At 35.9% G+C, this 11,460-nt stretch overlaps 1 protein-coding gene across 1 annotated transcript in view; it reads right to left on the bottom strand.

Moving 5' to 3' along the window:
- Positions 1–11,458, bottom strand: part of MMS22L (MMS22 like, DNA repair protein) — a gene marked incomplete at its 5' end in the record, with an annotated part of 162,514 nt that extends 151,056 nt beyond the window's left edge. The window contains 5 exons of the mRNA XM_014590732.2: positions 1,876–2,053; positions 2,144–2,231; positions 8,307–8,356; positions 10,204–10,329; positions 11,331–11,458. Coding sequence (XP_014446218.1) covers positions 1,876–2,053; positions 2,144–2,231; positions 8,307–8,356; positions 10,204–10,329; positions 11,331–11,458 — 570 coding nt within the window. The remainder of the gene's footprint in view (positions 1–1,875; positions 2,054–2,143; positions 2,232–8,306; positions 8,357–10,203; positions 10,330–11,330) is intronic.
- Positions 11,459–11,460: the final 2 nt, after the last annotated feature.

Raw genomic sequence — 11,460 nt, 5'->3', positions numbered from 1 at the left:
GTTGAATGCACTAGCCTTCTGGCAAAATAAAAAGAAACAACAAAGAAAGAAAAAGATAATATTTTAGTATTTTTTGTTTACTTGTCAAACATTGTAAGTTCTACTGCTTTAAAAATTCAGTTTTCTAGCTTGAAACAACCTATCTTTTCAAGTCTGCCTAATTAAAAAGCCTATGAAAGGCAAAACCTAGTTTGAGGACCCTTGTGTATAAATTTTTTATTTCTTCTGCTAGATAAATTATTCATTTTTATTTTCTTATGCACTTGATATCTGGAAAATAAAATCCAGCCGAATTTATAGAAACTAGAAAGAAGGGAATATATCCCTTCCCCCACAATCTACATATGAATCTTTACTAAATGACATAATTAAAAGCATTAATCTACTTTCTTTCTATGTATTAGGCATACTAACCTGTGAATTCAGATGGAATTCTATTTCCTTTTATTAATACAAATAATGATTTCTGACATAAGAGTCAATTTTTTTTGTCAAATTTCACAGAAATATATAAACATTTAATTGTGCATTACATTTTGGCAAAGATATATTCAATGTTTTTCTGACACAAGAGTCAATTTTTTTGTCAAATTTGGCAGAAATATATAAACATTTAATTGTGTATCACATTTTGGCAAAGATATATTCAATGTTTTTTTTACAGAAAATCTCTATAAATTATCACAATGTATTACTCTCAAAAGGTCTCAGTTTCATATGAAGACTTTGCTACTTATCTACAAGTTGGGTCATTATTATCTATCTACAAGGTGGGCCATGCTAATAATACAGTTTCTTTAAAAAACAAACTTCAAAAGAAATGATTAACACAGGTAAGGAAAAAAAAGGGCAGAGAGAAACGATCTTAACCAAATACCAAAAAGATCTTAAAAATTAGAATACACATGAACGATGTGGTTCTTTTTTTTAAAATAATTATTTTATTTTTATTTATTCATTCATTTTTTTTTTTTTAATTTGACCAGAGACAGAAGGAGGCTGAGAGTGAGAGAGAGGGGAAGTGAGAAAGCAAGCCACCAGATTCAGAACTTGAACCCTGGTAGGCCATGTGGGAGTGTCCAGCACCTTAATCACCACGCCACCTGCTGGTCCCAATGATGTGGTTCTTAAAGTATGTTTTCATAAAGTAATCTTGAGTCTCACTGTAATATATAAATAATATAATATATAAACTGATACATAAATGATAATATATGATACATATTGCCCAAACATTTATCAATGTTAATAATATAAATCTTGGAAAATAAAGCTTATTGGGGCCAGCAGGTGGCCCCAATGATTAAGGTGCTGGACTCCCATATGACTGACCACGATTTGAATTTTAGACTCTGTAGCTTGAAAATCACACCAGGCACAAGTGTGTGCATGCCCTAAATCCTAAGAGAATGGAGGACAAGAGCTTAAGGCATGGCCATTTCCAATAGGGGGTGATTTCTCACTTTTCCTCTATGTCTCTTTCCAGTGAGTTCACATGCACTAAGGAAAAAAACTTTAAAAAAAAGAAAGCTAATTTTTGTTTTGAAACTGGAACATTTAACATTTACACTGTCATAAAACAAAAGAGACTAGCTACTGATTCAGTGTACACTATGTTTTAAGCCCTTTATGCATATTAATTTATTTAATTCTCTAAGAACTCTAAGAAGTTAACACAAATTGTATAGATAAGGAAACTGAGACAACATGGTGCTTGCTGATAACCCCAGAATCAACAAAAGAAGAGGCTAGAATTTCAACTCAGGCAGTCTGGTTCTAGAGCCACATTCTAGACTAATTTTTCTCATTCTTAAATGAATATTCCTTGTGGGGAGCAAAAACTGATAATTCAAAAATTAAATAAACAAGTCAAACCTTATTCTGGTTTTGATTTACAAATGCTCCTGGATTAGTAATGGGAAGTTCGGATAGATGTCCAACATACAACAGTAATCCTTGAAGCTCATCAATCAACAACGAGGGAAGCTGAGCCTCCAAAGCATCGTAGGGACGGACAGGAACAGGACCGTTAGCATTGTGAACTGTCAGGTACCTAAAAAGTAATGAGATACAATAAACAACCAGAATCCGAATGAATATACACATAGAAACTCATAGTCAAAATACTCATCTGACATCCTACCTGAAGATGAATACTTTAACATAATGGAGAAATGTTATACACTGCTGCCTAATATTGGCTGCTTTGCTGTGTAGGGTTGATATCTTTCCTGAAAGGAAAACAGGTAATGTTGATCATAGTTTAAATAATTATCAAAATAAATAATTAGCAACAAAAAAAATGGGCAAGTCAGATCGGCAGTAATTCCTCTATCTTGTAACATTTTCCACTGACTCCTACGTGGTTTTTGCCCCCATCACTCCTCAAAAACTATTACAAAGGTCACCAATGAAACCTATACTGCCCAATCTAATGGACACTATCTTCCCTCAAGTAACTTGCCTTCACAGTAACACCAGCTACACCTGATGTCCCTGATCTGACCCATGACTGCCAATCTTCTTTTCCTCACAATCTTCTTTCCTCCTACCTTTCCTTCACTAACTCATCTTACTACTAACATAAGGTCTCCTCAGGACTCAGTCTCAAGTCCTTTCCTCTCTGTATATTTCTTCCCATATGGGTAATCTCACCCATTCCTGTATTAATAAATAACAGTAATGCAAGAAGGGTTATCAATATCCTACATCTGTCCTTTGCATTCTGGACCTGGATGTCAAACTACTTGACATCAACACTTGGACTGCTCAGTGCAAATAATATGTCCTTTGTTTTCTTCCTAAACCTGTTCGTGTTGCCTAGGTTTTTTCCATTTCTTTAAATGGTACCACCAATATGTCATTCTTGATTCTTCCACTTCCTTTTACCTCCTTTAGTCTGTTAAGAGTCTTATTAAGTTTAAAATCAAACATACCTTAACACCAACCGTTTTCCCTTTAATCTCTTAAACCAGTGCAATAGGGTGCCTAATGATTCTTCCCATATACTCCTTTGCCCCCTATAATCCAAGTACAGAATTGGCTTAAAATGTTTATCAATTTCTGTTGTTCCCAAGTCAAAACCCATAAAAGGCTACAAACTGTATTTAGTGAAATCAAAACTTCTTATACAGGTTGAGTATCCCTTATCCAAAACACCTGGGACCATTAGTATTTCAGGCTTCAGATTTTTTTGATTTTTGTAATATTTGCATATATATGATACATATTGAGGATGGGACACAAATTTAAATATAATATTCCTTTAGATTTCATATAAACCCTATACACACAACATAAAGGTAATTTTACACAGTAGTTTGCTATTGTAGCATGCTGACTACAACCTATCACATAAAGTCCAGTGTGGAATTTTCTACTTGCAGTATTATGTCAGCACTTAAAATGTTTCAAATTTTGGAACTTTTCAGAAACCAAATTTTTGGATTGGACATGCTCAAATTATAATCATTTATAAGATCCCAAATAACCTTTGACTATTTCCTGTCTTTTTCCCAACAAGAATGGTCTAGGTAGCTATATGCAAAACATGGATTACCACTATTGGGAAAACAAGCAAGAGACAATCACTAAATGAAAGTAGAGAAAACATAATGAGAACTATGGCTAACAAATTCTCAACCATATTAAACATAAATCTTACTTGCAAATTTGAGTTCAAATAGGTAAACATGGTTGCTACTTTGGAAAAATCAACAGGAACATAAGTATAAAGTTGCACAATATATACCTATAAACTAAACAGTGCATTTTTATGGCTTAATTTTACATATAAAAACTCCTATTACTCCCCACTTTCACAATTCTCAGCCCATAAAGGCAGTACTTGCTTCAGAATAACTTCTGTGTGGGACCAACAGATGGCATATAGACTCCCACATAGTCAACTGCAGTTTGAGTCTTGGACCTGGAGGCTTAAAACTCATGCTGGGGGGGGCCAGCAGTGGTGTGGTGGGTAAGGGAGCTGGACTCCCACATGGCTGACCACAGTTGAATCCTGAACCTTGTGGCTTGCTTTCTCACTTTCCCCCTCTCTCTCACTTTGTTTTTCTCTGATCAAATTGAAATAAATAAATAAAGTTTAAGAAATTACAATTTAAAGAAAAAAAAAAAACCCTCATGCGGGGTACATGTGCATGCATGCCCCAAATCCCAAGAGGAAAATAGAGAAGGGACTGTGGCATGGTCATCCATCCTGGGGGTTAATTTCTCGCTTTCTTTCTCTCTCTGTCTCTCTCTCTGGCAAGCACATATGTCCCATAGCAAAATTCTCTCAAAAACAAAAGGGGGAGAATAACTGATATGAACTTCTGCGGCAAGATACAGTCAAATGATCAGATGTAACAATCTTGTACCTTACACTTGAAAACAAAACAAAACAAAAAGCAGGTTTTCAGGCATTGGCTATAAGTAAGACTGCTATCCCAGAGAGGTGGTGAGCCCCATGACAGTACCAGCTTCCAATCTAGAAATAGCAAGGGGCAAAAGTCTGAACTCCCTGCATTGAGAAAACATGAGATTTAAGTACAGGGAAGTCTGACTTTCCAAGGGCAAAAGTAGCAAAGAAAGAAGATACACAGATACACACACACACACACACACACACACACACACTCACAAAGAGCACTGGAAATGTATAGAAGGCCCCTCTTGAGTACTGACCTACTCAAGCTTGAGGCAAAAAAAAAACAAGAATGGGAAAACACACACACACACACACACACACACACTCACACACACACACACACAAGGGCCGTGTGCTCACCAGAGCAGAAAATCGTTCAAATTCTTACCATCAGGAAGAAAAATGTTTTAAAAAAGAAAAATAAGACATCCTCAGAATACACCAGACACGAAAAAGAATCATCAGAAGTCTTCCTAAGGTAATTTACAAGACCAAATTAACATTAAACAAAAGGATGCTTTTAAAAGTTTCAGTAAAATTTAAACGAAGTCTTAAAAAGAATTAGTGGATCGCAAGAACTGAATAGTAAGTCAGAACAATAATACCTAAAGAAATACAAGAAAATTCAGAAGGCAGCAATGTAAATCCACAATGTCCATTACACAATAAGACATTATTACATACTCAAAAGAACCAGAAAAATGTTATCACAGAACCAGGAGGAAAATGAATGAACACAAACAGATCCAGAAATGACAATGATAAAAGAATCAGAAGTTGGCAAAAGTAAAAACAGCAGCCAAGTATATGAGATGAATGAAAAGAAGCCTGAGGATAGAAACCAAAGATGTTTTTAAAAATCCAAATAGAATGTCTTAAAATAAAACAAAAAAAAGCATCTGAGAAAAGGTAACACAAGCAGCTATATTCAAGAACAGTAATCAGTCAACCATACATTAGTATGTATGTTACTCTGCCTCAACTGGAAAGCAACTCTGGGAACCTATTAAATAGAATAAGAACTACATGTTCTTAGCAATAAGTGACCCTACATAAGGGTTCTATGGGAAGGAATTAGGGCCAAGGCTAGCAAGTCGATTTATTAACAGTCTTGATACTGTTGCATGGCAGGGACAAGCAGATCTACAGATAATCTTTAATACTATCCAACAAATCTGTCCTTCAAACTTTTTTTTGGAGAGGTTTTTTTCGCTATAGGGCCGTGTGCTCACCAGACAGACAGAGAGAGACATAGAGACAGAAAGCGAGAAATCACCCCCCAGAGGGGATGGTCACGCCGCAATCCCTTCTCCTCCATTCTCCCCTCGGGATCCTGGGCACGCACGCACACGCGCCCGGCATGAGCCCCAAGCCACCGGGTCCAGGACGCGAACCGCGGTCGACTACATGGGAGTCCAGCGACATAGCCATTACGCCAACTGCTGGTTCCCTCCTTCAAACGTTTTTAATCAACGAAAACAGTCAACATAACAAACAGGCATCTTAACAAATTGTCCACTGTGGTGGTTTCAGGTTAATAAGTGTGTTTTAGGCAACAGTGTTGCACAATACATGCTCTTTATAAATCTGAGTTACTTACAGCACTCTATACAATAAAGATACCTTTACTTTTTCCATTATAATCTTCCAGATGCTCCCCAGGGGTTTCAAGATAAAATCCAGACTCCTTGGCATGGTTTACAATGCCAGTTGTGATTCCATCCTTTCCAAATTCATCTCACTCACACAAATACTCATCCAACCATCATTAAATACTGCTTACTCTATACTCCCTAAACTTTCATGTTTTTATATACCTCAATGTCTTTGTTTAACCTCAATGTTAAAACACTAGAAAACAATTCCCCACAATTATTGCCCAGGAAATAGTTCAAATTCTCACCATCAAGAATGAAGGAAGAGAAAAAAAAAAAAAAAAAAAGGAAAGCATTTTTTTTACTCTCAGTATCCTAAAGTAAAAACCAGAGGGACTGGCAGGCGGCATGGTGGTTAAGGTGCTGGATTCCCAGATAGCTGACTATGGTTTGAGTTCTAGACCTGGTGGCTTGTATGTGCGCGCTCTCTCTCTCTCTCTATGGTGAGCACATGTGCTCTATGGCAAATATAATAATAATAATAATAAATAAATAAACTTTTGCTTGGTTAATTCCTCCATCTCCTTGAAGACCCAGACAGTGTAGCAACAAAGCCATTGGTTCTTACAGCAGCTGGTACTTGCCACTGTCATTGCAATTTTTCATTCACTATGCAGACCTAGGTTTGTAAGTCTACCTATCCTACACAATTGCAGACTCTTCAGCAGCATATTCTTTCTGATTCATCAGCACCTTACACAGTGCCTAGCCTGATTCAAGGGCTCATTAATGATAATGAGACAATACTACTTAACATTTACTAATTGAATACTAAGAAAAAACAAAACAAATAACACAGCCCTGACAGCTGACAGCTAAGTCAGGCCAGGATGTTCCCTACTATAAGTAAATTTTCATAAAATATAAAAAATGACACAGGGTTACTCTGCATTTATGGTGAAACAAGAAAAAACCTATAAAAATAACTGAACACAAAAACGAGATACCAGGCAGTCACATACACACACACAAACACAACACACACACAAAAAAAAACCCTTCCAGCTCTAATGACTGTTTTTTTTTTCCCCTGTTAAGAACCTCCCTATCCTCTTCGTTTGTCCCACCTACAAGATAAATATTAAAATACCCAATCATAAAATTGCCCGCTTCCTAGTTACATCCAATTCAGAATAAAACTCTATCCTTCGTAAGCGCAACCCAAATCAGCTAACACAATCCTGAACTCCTAAGCCCCTCCCTACTCCTCCTTACTGAGATCCTCCAACTAGTCCTCCTGATACATATTTTCCTTTACTTCAAGGACTAATAAATCTCTGTTGAACCAGAAGTATGTTCTAGGTGATCTTTGATTGCTGGGTATCACTAATAATAGACACTGGCTAAGGCATGAACGTGCATTGTGACAGTTAATCCTGCCAAGAACTCAACAGTTTCTACCTCACACAGTAGGAACTATTACATGGTATGAGACCCACAATTAGCTGAAGTTGGAATTCAGGCTGATGACAATGTCATGATTCTAATTACCATACTGCACCAAGATTGCTTGATAGGAGAAGCAGTTAGCCTGCACTAAAAACACAGTAACCTTCGATTCCCTTCAATACCTTAACTACTCGCTCTCTCCCAATCAGTAATCCCCTAAATGATAAAAGCGAACAAAAAAGCATAAAGCAGGAAAATATCAATGTAGAATGCTGGGGAGCCCTGGCATGCAGTGATTATATACTGTGCAAAGAAAGTTAAGAGCCCACAAGATTGACGGCAGCTTGAATCCCAGTCCTGGAACCTGAAAAACACACCGGTTTGCATGCCTGTGTTCATGCTTCAAATCCTGACAGTCTGGAAAAATGGAGGAAAAAGGCCTGCCGTGTGACCATATTCCATAAGGAGATACTTTTTCTCTCTCTCTAGAAAGCACATATACTCTCTAACAAAAAGAAAATTTTAAAGAAAATAAAATATGTTACTTCTTATTCAAGTTCTCCATCCTACTCCCCACCTCCAACGCCAAGTACTAATTCACTTCAGAGTTTAGCTTCCTTAGGTCAGTCTTACCTTTAGGATCTAGATTTGGGAAAAGATTATAAACCTTAGTTACAGTAAAACTTAAATGTCTTATTTTTTTCTGAACACTAAATGCACTTGTATTGTGAACTTCTGACTCAATTCTTACGCCATATAACTATGACATCCTATTTATGCCATCAAGGATCCATGGTCAAATTTTTTTTTTGCCATTAAACACCCTTTAAACTTACCAAAATCACAGCTGGCTTGTAATAAGGTTTCCAAATTGTATAGCTGTTGCCTAATTACAAAAATATAAGGTGTGAGTTAATTTCACAATAGTTTAACACATGTAAAAATAACAGGGTCACTGTTTGCAAATCTATTCCACAGCTTTAATACCTCTATTTTGTAAGATGATTACTTATTACTTTGTGAATGGGCTTTTTTTCAAGAAATTATTTATTTTAAATTTATTTATTTACTTATTTTAATTTGACCAGAAAGGGACAGGGTGAAAGAGATAAAGAGAAAGAGAGGGAAAGCAAGCCACCAGGTTGGGGTCTCGAACCACGCTCGGTCAGGTGCAAGCCCAGCGCCAGTAACCACCATGCCACCTGCTGACCCCTGTGAATGGTTTTTAAAGGGTCAGTTTCAGATAGTGAAAATTGTGAAAGAAGGTAAAATATACTTTTGTCTGTAGTTTCAAAAATATTAAAAGATTTTTATTATTACTGAGTTATTGTTTATATTAAAAAGGTTAAGATACATAAAAAGTTCTAGGTTAACAGTTACATAATGAAGTGTTACATTGTATCACAATTATACAGAAATTCAAAAAAGGAATACAATAATATATATTAACATTAGAGAAAGTAATATTCCATCTTAATTTCTTATAGTAATCCCTTGCTATTCTTCTTAATTGCCGTCAAACTCTTTAAAGATGGACCCTTATACATGACCTATGTCCTGAATACTCATTTACTCTGTAATGGCCAACATCAGGGAGAAGCATTCACTCAGCCTATTCTCCCAAGACAGCACAGATACAATGATACATCTTCAAAAAGTCTCATGGGATGAGGGTGAGAAAATACCTGCTTCCGCCCCATTTTCATTTAAATATGCCAGGTCCATCTTAATGTGTTTGGGGATAATAACTTGCTTTTCAACATAAAATCTCAATATAGATTCTTTTACATGTAATGAAGAAATAATGTTGTTGTGACAATAACATTATATGAAGGTTAAAGAAAAGTCTATACTTTCAAGAAAATGCAAACTTAAGTATCTAAGGGTGAGGTGATTAGATTTCTGAAATCTGCTTATAAATACCTGGGCCAAAAGAAGACGGAGTAGAAAAGATGAAAGAAATGTAATAAAACCTTTTTTTTCCCTATAACTGAGGGAGCATATGCAGAGATTCATTATATTATTCTACTTTTATGCTTGAAAATTTTTAAAAGTGTCCGAATAGAGAATTAATCATGTTTTTATTACACAGCTCAAAAGATCTATCTAGAAAGACTAAGTTTATTCTTTAAAGACCATTCAAAGATTAAGGCTATTGGGCCAGCTAGTGGTATGGTGGTTAAGGTGGCTGGACCCAACATGGCTGACTGTGGTTCAAGTCCCAAACCCAGTGGCATGAAAAACACACATGGCACAATTGCCTGTATGCCCAAAATACCAAGGAGAGAATGGAGAAGGTATGGCAGCCTAGGCATTCTTCCTGGGGAGCATTTTCTCACTGTCCCTCTGACCTCTCTCTCTGTTTCCAGGGAGCACACACACTCTAGCAAATTAAGAATGAAAAAAGAAGGACTATCATTATTAAGCCTCAGAAAGTATTTTCATTTTCTTTTAAAATTATAATATAGTTCAAAGCCTTAAATAGTTGTCTTCAATACACAATGTCAAATAAAGAATCTTTATTCCAAAGAATAAAGAGTCTGGAAAACAATAAAAGGCAACTCTTTCAAACCATTGTTCCATCAGCCTACTTAACTTGTTACTGGCAAAATTAGTTTTATAATTCTATCAGGGCTTTTTTAATGTCAGTATTAGAGACTACCCAGTGCTATAACTTACAAAACTGAATTACATAGATACTCATAGAGTTAAAAAAATAATATTAAGTAATACCTGAATAAATGAAAGAGCTCTCTAGATGAATTGACTAATGCTGTTTCAGTAACCCACTGAATGCCAAATATTTCCACTATATCCTCTTCAAAGCTGGTTGGCAAAGGATCAAGATTCAAAATTAACCTGAAATGCAAATTTATAAAGTTTCTTAAATTCATAGTTTGCTAAATACCATAATACAGCCATGTCTTTTTTTTTTTTTTTTACATTTCTTAAATCTGTATTATTGTTATATGACATAGTAAGTCAGGAAATCCCTTTGTACCTTATTATTTAGGATTACTACAGGCAAACTTAAATTTCAATCCTGTAGCGATTCAAAAAGTCTAACTAGAGAGCGATGTAACTTAAGAGAAAAACCCCAACAAGGATTCTAGGTTGCATACGTTTGACTCTCTTCTTTAGCGGTCTTAAGTTGTGGAATTTCATCCCTTGTGAAGATATCTGAGTTTTTCTAAAAAGCACCTAAAAGTTATTCTGAGCCATGTCGAGAGAGTGAGTAATCTCTTTTAAGGTGTCTATCAAGATAGAATCATAAAATCAGCAAAAATGGCTTCCTTCTGTCTTAAACTGCCTCAATGAGTATTGCCCAAATATTTCAAGAATTAGCAATATCACTGCAACATACAATGTATCTATACATATATAGATATAGATGTACACATATACAAACACCCAGTGCAAAAATAACTTCTATATGTACATAGGGTTAGAAGGAACTGGGGCAACAAAAAAGTATATGTATGTCTTACTTAAAAAATGACTGAAAAGCTCTAGAATTTCATCAAATTCATTTCAAAAGCCTGAATTCACTTTAAGTAAAAGAGAAACTAGAGCCCAGCTAGCTCTCTGCCCTACCGCTGAGTTAGCAGTAAAGTAGGAAGACATCAGTTACCAAGAAAGTTGTTTTTAATACTCAAAATAATGTTAGGTAGGCTCTAACAGAAAGTCAACAACAGAACTAATATGCACTTGTACTATTATGATATATTAAGCCGAGTTATAAAACATGGCTTGGTGAACACCAACGTTTAATGGCCTAAAAGGACAGTTAAATAACATTCCTAGCTAATAAATAATCTAATGAGGGGAGACCAGTCTCCTACATTTTTTTTTAAACCTACCGCTTTAGGGATCCGCTGGAAAGGTAGGACTCGCCAGAAAAGTTTCCTCCTCCTCTGCGGTCAAAAGCACAAGAAAAGCTAGGAGGTTTGCACCATTCTGTCCCCAGCTCCAGCTCTAAACTATCAGTCA

The sequence above is a fragment of the Tupaia chinensis genome, unplaced genomic scaffold, assembly GCF_000334495.1.
Source record: "Tupaia chinensis unplaced genomic scaffold, TupChi_1.0 Scaffold000478_3, whole genome shotgun sequence".
In the NCBI taxonomy this organism is placed as follows: domain Eukaryota; kingdom Metazoa; phylum Chordata; class Mammalia; order Scandentia; family Tupaiidae; genus Tupaia; species Tupaia belangeri.
Note: the sequence above shows the minus strand (reverse complement) of the source record. Positions and strands in the feature narration are given on the sequence as shown.